Source organism: Musca vetustissima, unplaced genomic scaffold, assembly GCF_032173495.1.
Source record: "Musca vetustissima isolate MV318-11 ecotype Yass unplaced genomic scaffold, APGP_CSIRO_Mvet_v1 utg2684, whole genome shotgun sequence".
NCBI classification, from domain to species: domain Eukaryota; kingdom Metazoa; phylum Arthropoda; class Insecta; order Diptera; family Muscidae; genus Musca; species Musca vetustissima.
Window position 1 is genome coordinate 337,938 of NW_026883684.1, and position 14,672 is coordinate 352,609.

At 33.4% G+C, this 14,672-nt stretch overlaps 3 protein-coding genes across 3 annotated transcripts in view; 1 reads left to right on the top strand and 2 right to left on the bottom strand.

Annotated features, from left to right (window-relative positions):
* The window catches only part of LOC133330669 (esterase B1), a 305,478-nt gene that overhangs the window by 159,078 nt on the left and 131,728 nt on the right, over positions 1–14,672 (top strand). The gene's annotated exons all lie outside the window — the stretch shown is intronic.
* LOC133330665 (uncharacterized) lies at positions 4,342–6,308 on the bottom strand. The gene is made up of 3 exons (XM_061539076.1): positions 6,199–6,308; positions 4,872–5,515; positions 4,342–4,721 (listed from the first exon to the last, which is right to left on the bottom strand). Exons 1-3 carry the CDS (start codon positions 6,306–6,308, stop codon positions 4,342–4,344), a joined length of 1,134 nt encoding a protein of 377 aa, XP_061395060.1.
* Positions 8,314–14,402, bottom strand: LOC133330667 (glutamate receptor 1-like). The gene is made up of 6 exons (XM_061539077.1): positions 13,887–14,402; positions 13,630–13,813; positions 13,386–13,522; positions 12,597–12,764; positions 11,870–12,510; positions 8,314–8,693 (listed from the first exon to the last, which is right to left on the bottom strand). Exons 1-6 carry the CDS (start codon positions 14,399–14,401, stop codon positions 8,314–8,316), a joined length of 2,025 nt encoding a protein of 674 aa, XP_061395061.1. The 5' UTR covers position 14,402.

The following is a 14,672-nucleotide window of genomic DNA, read 5'->3' on the forward strand; positions in this document are numbered from 1 at the left end:
CATTGACCTCCAAGTTCTTGGTGTATAATAATGCCCCTAAACTATATTGTATTATAGCTTTGTGTGACCCCAAAGTTTGTATCGCCGCAACTTTTAGTATACCGATCATCATATCTCGACTAGCTGAGCCGATCCAGCTATGTTTGTCCCTCCATCCGTCTATCCTTATATTTTATAAACACGACACTATTATGCACTTATGACGAGTTTAGGCCGAGGAAGGATCAAAAACGTTATTTTGGAATATATGTATGACCCCTCCAGAGGCTAAAATTGTAAAGAGATTTTACAAGGAAAAAGGGATCTGACTAAGGAACAAGTTCGACTCTTTTCATTATAATCGGACAATATGGACATAGACCAGATAATGTGACAGTATGTCCAAGATGAGTAGATGACCAATAAATTTAGACAAATTCTATTGTTTTGTGGATGCTATTCATACATATTTATAGCGCCTACCTATTCTGACACACGATGACGGAAATGTTGCGCTGATCGTTGATCTTATGGCGCAACTGTTCACTACTGGGAAAAATGATTCGGAAAATATATCATAGTAAAAAATAGGAGCTGTGGACCTGTCCAGGCTCGGAATATAGATCTGCAGTATGTTAGAGTTCAGTGGTATTTGTGTAGGGTATGATAAAGTCGGTCCCTCCGACAAAACTGCTGCGCTTACTAATTTTCAAATAATATGTGTATATATTTTTATAGATAAGATGTTGTGAGATGTTCGATCTTTTGACTATTCTTAATGCATATATAATGGTGCCGAATCACATTCCATATTTAAAACAGAGTTACCTGTAGTACATTAAGGCATTGCCAAATGTTACATAGGGCACATATAATTCGATCGGATGATGATGCATAACTTCGTGGCATTGCAAATTCTTTAGTCAAACAAAGCATAGAATTAATATATAGTTTTCCAATATAATACAAAAAAAAAGTTTTAAAAAATCACTATATCAATGGAATTTCCCTTTACAAAAATACTCAAAATTAAATTTTACACCCTCATAACTGACACAAAACTATATTCCACACACTCGCACATATATGAAGGTACTAAAATTTACTATTCGTATATTTATCCACAATAAACGGATGCACGTTTACATCCTGCGCTTACGCACGTACTGACGCATTACTACACACACACACACTCAAACGTGCAAGCACACACATATGCCATTCTTTGCTATGTGCGGTATGATGATCTCGCCCGATTATTAAGGCGGAAGTGAACTGTTGCGGCATGTAACGCATTTAATTATTATATTTATAAGCGTGAATGTGTGGGTGGCTATGGGTTGGCTTGTGTATGTGATAATATTGTGTGACAGAATTTTGTGATGCCGCCATAGCTTTCGCTGGTGTTCACCTACGTTATGAAATGGAATGCAATGGCAAAAATGAGTTTCAGTTTTCGCATTATTTTACTATTCACAAAACGTTCACAATGTTGTTTATTGTCGGCTTGACAAACGCATTCACGCACATAGGCACACATACACACGCAAACAAACACATTCTCCCACACGAACTCAAATTGGAAAAATAACAAAGCATAAATTAATAATTACAATTCTGCAATACTTTATTGCTGGTGAAATACCAATAATATCATAGTTTATTGCTATTTTATTTAATGCAATTATTTATATTATTTAAAGCAAGAAAAAAATGGCCAACAACAATAATAATAAATATGAAAATAAACTAAAAATAAATGAATTAATACAACCTCATAAACTCAATTATATGATATTGCATTTGTAATTCAATATGGAAGGGATGCCGGGTTTTGGTAGTCTGGTTGAATTCATTTGGATTTCATGGGGGTGAGTGTGTGCGCGTGTAAATAATTGAGATGGTACATAATTAGCAAATATCTTTGTGCTACGAATCTAAACAATTAAAATTTCAAAATTAGTATTCATTCCAATAAACTATGCATTGAAATTTAACTAAATTTTCACAATATATATTTGAAATATTAAAAGCAATGACATTTTGATAGTCTCTTAAAAATTGTTTAGCAGTTCATTCTTGATGTATATGACAGTAATTGTAAATAAATATTCGTTAGTGACACAAGGTAGATAACTAAAAATTAAGTAGATAAAATATATATTACATAATATCACGGTGTCGTATAAATTGTATTTGTGCGCATTTTATAAATACATCATACGCATAGCGTCCACAATTTTTGGTTTAAGAATCTCCGTTTGCATTTCAACTCCTTGCAAAATAGGTCCCCTTTTTGATATACATGTGTTTTGAAGGTCATTTAGGTATTTTCTAACCAAAGTATAGAAATCAATACATATTGAAACTCTTTAAAATTTTACTCATGATTCGCTGACCAAATTTAATAGTCTAATTTACACAAAGTATAATTTACACATGAAATATCCAAACTAATTGTAACATCTGAAAATATAGTAATTTGCCTTTTTTGTTTAGAATATTTATATGAGTTATATTAAAAGTATATTTCAACTATTGTTATTACACACGGTTTATAATATTTTATGCGCACAGAGTTAATGTCCCACACTATTAAGTAAAAATAAACACAATATCATTACCTTTTAATTTAAGCTACGCAAAAAAAAACAAATAAACAGACTGTTAATAATTTCTCCTTGCTAACACTTTATACAGTAACCCTCATTATTTTAAATTAAAAAATACAAATATTTCCCATGACCGACCGATACTTTACATTCTAGCCGAAATTCAAACAAACAGACACTATATATAAGAATAAAACGTTAAATTAAAACATTTTGCATTTGAATGAAAAAGTTCTACTGGCCACTCATTGCCTTTGCCTTTATTTATTTATTTTTATTTTTTTATTTTTATGAGGGCTCATTATACTTCGGTTTGGTGTTTATTATTTTTCGTGTGTATTGTTATTGTTGTTGTTGTTGCCGCTGCTCTTGAGTTTCATTTTTGTTTTCCTTTTCAACTTCATAATCTGCTCCAGCATTGAAATTACAACAAAAAAGTGTTTAATTGCTGGTTACGTCTGTTTATAGCTGCTGTTGTTGTTCTGAGAGTTAAATTTTGCCATTGTTTTTGTTTTTTGATTTTTTTCATGAACAATTGGCCTAACTTGATCGTACTTCTGCGTATCCTCAAAGACACAAGCTGGGTAGTGTTACATTCAGAGGTAATGAGCGGGGGTGTCAATGAATTTGAATCCGTACGTAGCCGTCAATCGTAACTTTTCTCCATATTTTATACGTTTCCTTTGGAAAAACGTTAAAATTTCCGTCTCATTTGTATGCAAAACAAATAAATGAGAAGGCAACAGCAGCAGTAGCAGCAACTGCAAAAAATCAACACAAAACAAATACTTGAGAAAAGTATGCCGGCGTTTATTTATGGCAATACCAACAACAACAAAAGTAAGTATACAGCAATCATTGTTTGTATTTTTGTAAATATATACACAAAAAAACTTAAATGCTTTCATTACGAATTGTCAGTAGAAATGTCGAAAAAAACGGGGATATTGGTTGGAAATTCCAAAACTTCGTCAAGTATAAAAATATAATGTTGATGATAATTTAAAAAAGAAGATAATGAAATGAAATTTGATCATGCTCTTAAAACGATGTTCTAGGTACTTCATGGGTGTACTTATCTATATATTGAAAATTACACACAAGAAGTTCACAAAATTGGAATTTATTGTGGCATTTTCTTTTAGGCGTTAAAGGTTATTTTCCAAAATGCCTTCGGCCGATTTCATGAATATGGAGCATGAAAGATAATAAACCTACCATTGACAAATCCGATCAATTTTGCACAGCAAACTAAATTTAGTCTTGAATAACATGTGTAATCGGTTCAAATTTAAATATAATTTTCGTTCGACTTTAAGACTCCTAATATCATGTATTCGGTCCGTTCCTTTGTGGTTATATCAGCAATTGTCTTTATTGGATATTAATATTGAAAATAATTCTATTTTTATCATCTACAACATTTATTTGCATCATCCAAAAGCAAATCACACAAAAAACATATATAAAAAGAATTGGCTGATGATTTTTTTTTTAGATTTCTACATCGACATCCCTATAGAAAATATTTGCCAGCTATTATTTGATGGCTGTTATAACGTGAACCCTCATTGTTTTCCTGCAAATAAAATTTAATTTGTTTAATTATGTTAATAATAAACTGGCAAATAATATTGTTTACCATTCTTACAATGCCAACGAAGGTGATGTGACTTTAATAACTCCTCTTCCCCTTCTGCACTGTTCTTCATTATTTGTGGCAAACAAAAACAAAAAAACGTCCGCCTGTTTATTTAGGCAAATATTTACGCATAGTTTTACAAACAATTTCATAATTTATGCAGAGTATCCTTTCAACACGTTTATAAATGTGTTCCAATATAAACATCCATACCGATGTCAAAATACTAAATGCCAAAAATACCAAAACTGGGGCAAAATGTTCCAAATCGACTTCAACATCGTCTTTGGCCAAGGCCGCACAATCGATTTGGGGTAATTTCCATTGCAGATCATTATATTTCATAATGCCTGATTCGCGAAATTTTAAGATTGCTACTTTCAAATAATCGGCAAGTGGTGTTGATTTCTTCATAACAATACCGGTTTTAAATGGATTCGTGAATGCAATCTCTTGAAGTTCGCAATATTGGGATTCAGTCAACTTACCTGGAAATGAAGAAAATGGGGAAAGTTTGATATCTTTTTAATACAAGCTTCGAGTTTGGCAGAGACATCCTCAAAATTTGAATTTGATTTATTTAAAGGTAATATATTAATTTTTAAGCTGCATTTCAAGAAAATATTTCTTTCACATACCTCCCAAAAGTTGATATGCAGAATTGAGAATAACATGCAATGCAAAACCTCCTCTGGCAATACGTTGGATACCCTCTTCCAAAGTCACGATATTCTGTTTGCCATTCTTACAAATGCGGTACTTGAAAATGTTATTCACAAAACGGTTCGTTGATGCTTTGAACATTTCAAAATTATACCAAGCATTTTCCATACCAATATCCATGCCACTGTTGTACAGCGCTTCGAGGGTGGTTATAGTTCGTGGTGCTTCCGATAGCAAAGAGCTCACAATACATGCCGCATAGAATTGCATCAGCAGTAGAGCAAACACAGATACCGAGGTCAACAGCAGTCGTGTAGAATTCGCATGAAAATGCTCAGGTGATGGGCCTTGCATAAATGCCGCTTCCAATGTGGTCAATATAATAAAATCCAGTTTATGTTCGGGTGCAAGTTGTTGCAATGTTGTTGCAGCACTCTCGTGCGGTTGTAGCATTTTCAATTCCCAATAAATTTGATATTCGGCATGTACATGTATGGCCAGCATAATGCCGGTGATTGCAATTAGAGCCAATACCAGCCACCAGACGGTCACGGCCAACGGTTCGAAGAAGATGTTGCGTATGCCATGGCGTTTTGGATGGCGCAAAAGGAAACGTACTCTATGTGATGGGTATAAATGAAAGGTTGTTTATCTTATAAAGACAACGTTTATTTTACTAAGGATTTATACAGATAAACAAATACAGGCAAACATTTACCTACCGTTCTATATGAATCACTGGGGTGTAACTAAATATTTTAAGACGTTCCGCTGTATATCGTAATGAAAGTAAAGCAAATTCAATATTTTGATTTTGTAGTTGACCAAGAACACCATTAAAACTTCCATTCGTAAATGTCCCCCAATCTTTGTCAAGGCTGAGTTGAAAGCTAATTTAATGATGGTAAAATAAATTAGAGAATAATGCCTGATTTTTGAGGTTACATTAATTTTTTTTTTGTTTGAAATAAGAAGAAAAAAAACCAAGATAGAACTGTAGCTAGACTACAATATAGCAGGATACCAAATCCATATAAATATATTATGCATTGCAATACAATTCGTAGAGCACTTCCTTAAGTTACTTGTATATACCTCAAAATAATTTTTTTTCGGTTCGTCAAATGGATCTCAATTTTGTGTTAAAATTTGATTTATTCTGAGTATTACAAATGCATATCGCACCAGCGGGAACATTCACGACCAACACCCTCCCCCCAAAAAATAAATTTGAAAATGCAGACTTTAATTGAAAATTTGCATATAGACAATATAATTAATTAAAAACACATCCTTACATACCTGTAACTATAAACATCCTGTGTAAGGACCATCAGCTGATATGTTTTCCTTTGCAGGAAATCATCATGAACATAATGGGTATTGTCTTTCAGATATTCACACACTGTCATATTTATGTTAGGGGAATAGTTGAGGAGCTTCAAAATTATGAAATTGAAAAACAAAATAATGTGCTCAATATTTCAGTTTTAAATTATAAATCAAAACATACGGCAGTTGCAACTTTAACGGGAATATTTTTAAAATTACGTCTACGCTGAACAAATGGTAATCTATAATTCGCATTAACCTTTAAACCATTCTCCTCTGACCAATTCCCCTTATAGCCAATTTGCAATTTATCATCATTACAATGATGGCATAATTTATATATATCATATAAATCGAAGAAACAACTGTAAATTTTGAAAACATGCAATCAATATATTAAAAAAATACAACACAACTTACTTTTTCTTATGAACCGCAATTGTAAAATCAGCATTTTGTAGTATACTTAAATGCCCAAATGATTTTTGAATATTTTCGTACCTATCACTTTGGTTATTGTAACTATTTTCGAAAATTACAAACCAAGAAATTGAGTTAGTAAATGCATTATACTGCGAGGCATTATGAAGAAATATTTTCTTTGCACTTTCGCTTTCGGAGTACCGCATAAAAATACCCAACTGGGCAGAATTTCATCGTAGTAATTGAGAAAAATTTGTTGCACTCTTCCTGTTGTCAGTGTTAAGGAATTTAAGAAAATACGGATGCATATTATTTTTTTCAAAGTCGGAATATTTGTGATATTCAATTCCACTATACACTACAATGGCTTGCTTGATTTTTCGATAGTCAAGATGTTGCTTGAATGCCAATTGTTCACAGTTTTTCCCACAATATGTCAATTGGCTAATTATAATGATGATGCCCACATTGCAACACAATCGGCTGAAAACTTCGGTTAATGGTAACAATTTCATGTTGCCGATGCCGTTGCCGTGTGATTATTGTTTGATTTTCCAATGCCCTTAAAGGCCACAAAACTATTCGAACAATAAATATTTTATTCACTCTTTATATAAAGAATTCCGATTTTATTTAATGAATTAAATTTTCAATGCTCATAAACAGAGAGGGAGAGAGAGAGCCACTTAATGATACCCGCATTTATGTTTGTCGTTATTTTAACATAGTGACATATAAAATTATAGTCAATTATCACTAAAACAAATAGAAAGTAATACAGAATGCTGTCACAAAAATGCAAAAATGTTTATTGATACGTCAATTGGCTACTATATTTATGGGAGCGACACAAATATATTGTTTTTTTTAATAAATATGCCATACAAATAGGGTTTACCAGTATTGTATTTCAAAATTTCATTGAATGTGATCCTGAAGAATGAAGCTTGTAATTTTTTCTAAATCTTGGAAAATACTTACTTTGCGGTCCGAATTAATTGCAAATATAGTGGATATTTCAGGACCAAAATAATTTAAAAGAGTTTATCTGATTTGAGGGATGTCGCATTTTGAGACAACAATTAGCGTAAAATTCTAGCAAAAAATTAGCATAGAGTTGTCTTTTGTCTGGAGGTAGGTCAAGTTCGAAGATGGACTATATCCGGCCGCGTTTAGGCATAGCTCCCATATAAGGGTACCCCCAATTTTCGGTATTTTGGGGTTCTTGAGCACGCTTTTCAACCTAATATTCTGAAATTCTGTAAATTAGGTTATTATTGGGTACCATATGTTTCCACTAAAAATTGTAAATATAAGTTCACTTTTTGTCATAACATTTTCAAATTCATAATCCATACATAAATTAAAATAGATATCAAAAACACATTTTTAATACTACAAACATTTATTATTGATCTACAATGTGTTCAACATCAGAAGCAAAGGGTGCTTAAAAAAGTAATTTCGAATTCCTTACATAAATTTAAGATAATGACAAACATAGTTATAATTCCTTATATAAAGTCAGCAGCCCTAATATCCTGCAAAATGAAATCAATATATATTTTAATTGAATCAAGTAAATATAAAAATCAAACAAATCCATACCATTATTATACCCTGCCATTTTCTTCAAACTGCCAATAATTTCAGTTTTTTTTTTCATTTACGCAAATAAGAACGAATAGTACCTCGTATTTCTTCGTAATCTATATGAAGTAAATATTTCATACGTTTATAGATTAGTTCCAACATAAAAATCCATATCGATATCATAATAGCAAATGCTAAAAATACACAGACGGGAGCAAAGTGTTCCAAATCAACTTCCACATCATCTTTGGCCAAAGCAGCACAATCGATCTTTGGTAATTTCCATACAAGTTCGTTATATCGCATAACGCCAGATTCACGAAACTTCAAAACAGCTGTCTTCAAATATTTCAAATAGGGTGTTGTCTTCGACGTGCCAATGGCTGTCACAAACGGGTTGTTAAATGTTATCTCTTGTAGTTCACAAAATTGTGATTGTGTTAACATATCTAAAATCAAAAGAAAAACCAGTGAGCGGAGCAGTATAGTCGGACGGGGCCGACTATATGATACCCTTCACCACTATGGGTATATTAAACAGGACTATTAGCATGAAATTGGATGAAATAAAATATGTGGTATTTATCTAAATGTGAATCTACGTAGATCTATCCATAAAGTATGTAAATCGACTTCAAACAAATATACATAGGTCATCCGTTGGGCTATGTCTGTACTTCTAGAAAACGCAACTACGTTATTCTATGCTCAATTTTGTACGATGTACAAAATTTGATGTCAATCTGACTAACATGAGGAGTTTGATGTCCAATTTACTTGAAATCGGGCGGAAATATATATTTGGAAGCTCTAACCAAATATTAAGCGATTTCAAACAAACTTGTCACAGGTTAGGTTATACTAATTTCAGAACGTTTTGTTCCTATTGGTTCTTTGGTGCGTCAATTACTTAAAATCAATCTATAATAAAAGGGAGCTATATCTAAATCTGGACCGATTTTCACAAAACAAGGCAGACATCACTCTGGGCTCAATTCAGTACGTTATGCTAAATTTCGTGCAAATCGAAAGATATGTAGCGACTTCGGTGCACTATTTACATGAAATCGGACGAAACTATAAGTGGGAGCTATATAGAAATCTGGACCGATTTTCTCGAAACTTGGCAGACATCACTCTAGGCTCAAGTCAGTACGTAATGCAAAATTTCGTGCAAATCGAAGGACATATAGGCACTTTGGTGCACCATTTACATGAAATCGGACGAAACAATCGAAAGATATATAGGGACTTTGGAGCACAATTTACAAGAAATCGGACGAAGCTATATCTAAACCGATTCTCACGAAACTTGGCAGACATCATTCTAGACCTAAATAATTAGGCTGTACCAAATTTCGTGCAAATCGGAAGATATATAGGGACTTTAGGCACCATTTACATAAAATCGGACGAAACTATATATGGGAGATATATCTACATCAGGACCGATTTTCATGAAACTTGGCAGACATCATTCTAGGCTAAATTAAGTACGTTATGCCAAATTTCGTGCAAATCGAAAGATATATAGGGACTTTGGGGCACCATTTACATGAAATCGGACGAAACTATATATGGGAGCTATGTCTAAATTTGGACCGATTTTCTCGAAAGTTGGCAGACATCATCATCAGTACGATTTCTTGCGATTTGCACGAAATTTGACATATTTCGTGCAAATCGAAAGATATATAGGGACTTTGGGGCACCATTTACATGAAATCGGACGAAACTATATATGAGAGCTATACCTAAATCTGGACCGATTTTCACGAAACTTAGCAGACATCATTCTAGGCTCAATTCAGTACGTTATGCCAAATTTCGTGCAAATCGAAAGATATATAGGGACTTTGGGCACCATTTACATGAAATCGGACGAAACTATATATGGGAGCTATATCTAAATCTGGACCGATTTTCACGAAACTTGACAGACATCATTCTAGGCTCAATTCAGTACGATTTCTTGCGATTTGCACGGAATTTGGCATATTTCGTGCAAATCGAAGGATATATAGGGACTTTGGGGCACCATTTACATGAAATCGGACGAAACTATATATGGGAGCTATGTCTAAATTTGGACCGATTTTCTCGAAAGTTGCCAGACATCATTCTAGGCTCAATTCAGTACGTTATGCCAAATTTCGTGCAAATCTAAGGATATATAGGACTTTGGGGCACAATTTAAATGAAATCGGACGAAACTATATATGGGAGCTATATCTAAATTTGGACCGATTTTCTCGAAAGTTGGCAGACATCATTCTAGGCTCAATTCAGTACGTTATGCCAAATTTCGTGCAAATCGAAAGATATATAGGGACTTTGGGGCACCATTTACATGAAATCGGACGAAACTATATATGGGAGCTATATCTAAATCTGGACCGATTTTCACGAAACTTGGCAGACATCATTCTAGACCTAAATGATTAGGCTGTACCAAATTTCGTCCAAATCGAAAGATATATAGGGACCGTTTACATTAAATCGGTAAAATATATATATGGGAGCTATATCTAAATCTGAACCGATTTTTCCCAATTTCAATAGGGTTCGTCCTTGGGCCGAATAAGTGACCTGTGCCAAATTTCATCTAATTCGGATCATAAATGCGACCTGTACTTTGTTTACAATTTAACATGGACAGACAGACGGACGGACGGACATGCATAAATCGACTTAGAACGTGATTCTATGCATATTCTCAAAAGGAACCATGGGTCTATCTCGATTATTTTTGCCTTTTACAAACATATGCACAAAGACATAATACCCTGTACCACAGTGTGGTGAAGGGTATAAAGAAGGGATGCCCATTTATTTATATGAAAGTAACATTAAATATAAAATGAATTTACGATATAAAAATATGCTGACAACGGTTCTTTTTGTTGGTTCAGTATATCGATATTTACCTACAGTTTTCTCATTTCTTTCTTTTCATTTTGCAGGAACTACATGATACAGTTACCCCAATGAAACGGTAAAAATCTCTGCCATTGAAAAGAACAAACGGAACCCTTTCCCTTGCAGAAAATATTCAATTTATGCAATAACAACAACAACAAAGAAGAAGAATATTAATGTGGCAATTGTATTGTTAACAACAAAACGTAGATATTTCATTTGTTTGTTATGGTGGAAATTTATCTGCCACATAAACTGAACACAAATATTTAACAATTTATTTATGATTCTTGAATGTAAAACGTGAAACGAGTAAATCTTTTGTTGCCACTTTTATTGTGCCAACAACACCCCGTTATTGTTCGAAATTAGTGTTGTTGTTGCTGTCATTGCTTGGTGGTAAGGGTGTTGTGATATATTACATGCCAGGCAGCAGAAGCTAGCCAGTACATGCCACAGATGCACAAATCCACATTGTAATCGCCAAGCTATGAATTGTAAAAACCCATTCAACTGTTATTAACCAAGATTCCGCGCTAAATAATTTATTGATATTTTAAAACACAAAAGACGAGGGTTTTTTAATGAGCCTTTAAAACGAAACAATTCTGGTTTTGCAATATTTTTATCATACAAATTATGGCCGTATTACAAGATTTCACCCACCCACCGTTCACTTAGCAATCGTCCATTTATACATACATACCTGTCAATAGCTGGTATGCCCTATTAAGTGATACATGCAAGGCAAACCCGCCCTTGGCTATACGCTGCAATCCATCCTCCAAAGTCACGATATTCCGTTTGCCATTCTTGCAAATGCGAGTCTTGAAAATTTTCTGTGCCACCTGATTTTGGCTAAGATTGAAAATATCATAGTTATACGAAACATCTTCCATTCCAATCTCCATAGTGCTATTATAGAGGGCTTCTAGAGTGGTGATTGTACGTGGAGTTTCCGATAGCAGAGTGCCCACAATGTATCCCCCATAGAATTGCATCAGAAGTATGGCGAATACAGATACCGAAGTCAAAAGCAAACGTGTCGAATTGGCATGAAACTGCTCAGGTGCGGGGCCTTGCATAAATGCCGTCTCCAATATGGTCAATACAACAAAATCCAGCTTATGTTCGGGACCACGTTGGTAGAACGTTGCAACACGTTCGTGTGGTTGTAGCATTTTCAATTTCCAGTAGAGTTGGTATTCCGTGTGAATGTGTATGCCCAACAAAATACCCGTGATTATAATTAAGGCCAGGACACACCACCACACATTGACGGCCAATGGTTCGAAGAAGATGTTGCGTATGCTTGTGCGTTTCGGATGGCGCAGAAGAAAGCGTACTCTGTAATAAAATTAAATTGGCAATTTAATATTATATATAAAAATATTGTTTTTTTAGGAGAAATTTGTTCTAAAGAATATACTCACAATTCGACATGCACCACGGGAGTATAGCTGACAACATGCAAGCGATCGATCATGTAACGTAACGGGGACAGACTAAATTCAACATCCTTGTTGGTCATCAGACCAATGACACCGGTCCATGTTCCATTATTAAATATTCCCCAGCCATCTTTGATATGTAGTTGAAAACTATAGAAAATGTTTATTGAAAGTGAAAATCTAGTCTTTCAGAGAGATGTCTTAGAATGTTCCACTGATGACCATTAGGAAAATTAATACAACATATTTTCACAATCCAGTATATACAATATCCTCCAAATTATATGTGTGGCGATCTTTCAAAAATGAACTATATGGTGATGACCAATTTTTTGTGCTCAAAAATTTTGATTTTTGACAAAATACGATTCGTAATTATATAAAAAAAATTCGTAATAATATGCACGTCATTATCGTTTTGGGTATCTAAAAAAGACCAAAGTTTCCACGAATGTTGTAAATAATCAACTAATAATTCCAATTTTTAAAAAAGACACCAAATGCGTTTGAAGGTATTTAAATTGTATCATCTATCATGAGAAACTACGAAACAAACGAAATATTCGGTTCTCATAATATATATTGCGAATTCCAAATTTACTGTTATTTTTTTATTTATTTATTTATTTATTTATTTTTTTTTTTTTTTGTAGTCAGTTTGAAATTTACTTAATTGCTTATGATGGAGGATATAAAAAGTTCAACTGTGGCAATTGTTTCTTAAATATTATCAGCGAGCAGATTCTGATCCGGTGGAATACATTAATTTACCTGTAGTTATACACATCCTGGGTTATAGCCATTAACTGATAGGTTTTCCTCTGCATAAAATCGTTTTGTAAATAATGTTTGTTATCATTCAAATATTCTGACATTGTCATATTGAGGCTTGGAGAATAGTTGAGAATCTGTAAAACAATTATAATAAAAATTATATTTAATGAAATTTGTTATTTGATTTTTATTGAAAATAACAGATTTTTATTTTTCATAAAAAATAACAGTTTTCACTTACAGCAGCTGCCACATTTACCGTCGAGTTTCTAAAATTATTTCTTCGAAGTACAAATGGGATTTTAAATCGTTGTTCAGCCATCAACCCATTTTCCATCGACCAATTTCCTTTATATTCCACCAACAGATTATCATCATTACATTTATAACATATTTTATAAATATCGTACAAATCGAAGAAACATCTAGAAGCAAAAAAGCACATCAAATATTTAGAAATTTCTTCAGAAACAATTACTTAGCCAATCATTTTCTTACTTCTTCGTTTCATAAACCACAGTAAAGTCAGCATTGAGAAGTATATTTAAATTACCAAATGCATTTTGAATATTTTCCAAAAAATTGACTTCCTTATTGCATTCATTTTCCATAATGACAAACCAAGATATTGAGTTGTTAAATGAAAAATTTTCCGATGCTTTGAAGAGTAATTTTTCCTTTGCAACATCTCCTGTGGTGTGTTTCAGAAAAATACCCATACGATAAGAATTTCCACGAAACAATTTGTACAGATCTGTGTTGGCGTTTAAATTATTAATATTAAAAAACTTAAGAAAACATTGAGATAATGGATCCTTCGCCATTTCATACGATTTTCGTTCCTTTCCACCATAGACTACAATAGCCTGATTTAAATTTTGAAATTGAAGATACTCCTTAAAGGCCAATAGTTCACAGTTATTGCCACAACATGCCAGTTGGCTCATTATAATTACGCTGGCCACATTGTAACACAAAATATTGAAAACTTTTGTTAATGGTAACAATTTCATGATACCGAGACCGACACTGCCTCCGCTGGTATCGTTTGATATTAGAATTCCGTTAAAGGCCACAAAACAATTTTGAACACTAAATACAGGGTTTAGGGTTTTTATATGGGGAATGCTTTTCCTAATTACTTTGATGGTCAGGCAAATGCAGGCCGAACACAAAGTCATCCATCCATCCCACTACGCATTTATTACTGTGTTTTCGTCCTCCCGCTTGTTGCACAACCTTCGGTAGCCATAAGCGTTAATGCCATCATTACCAGCTGCAATC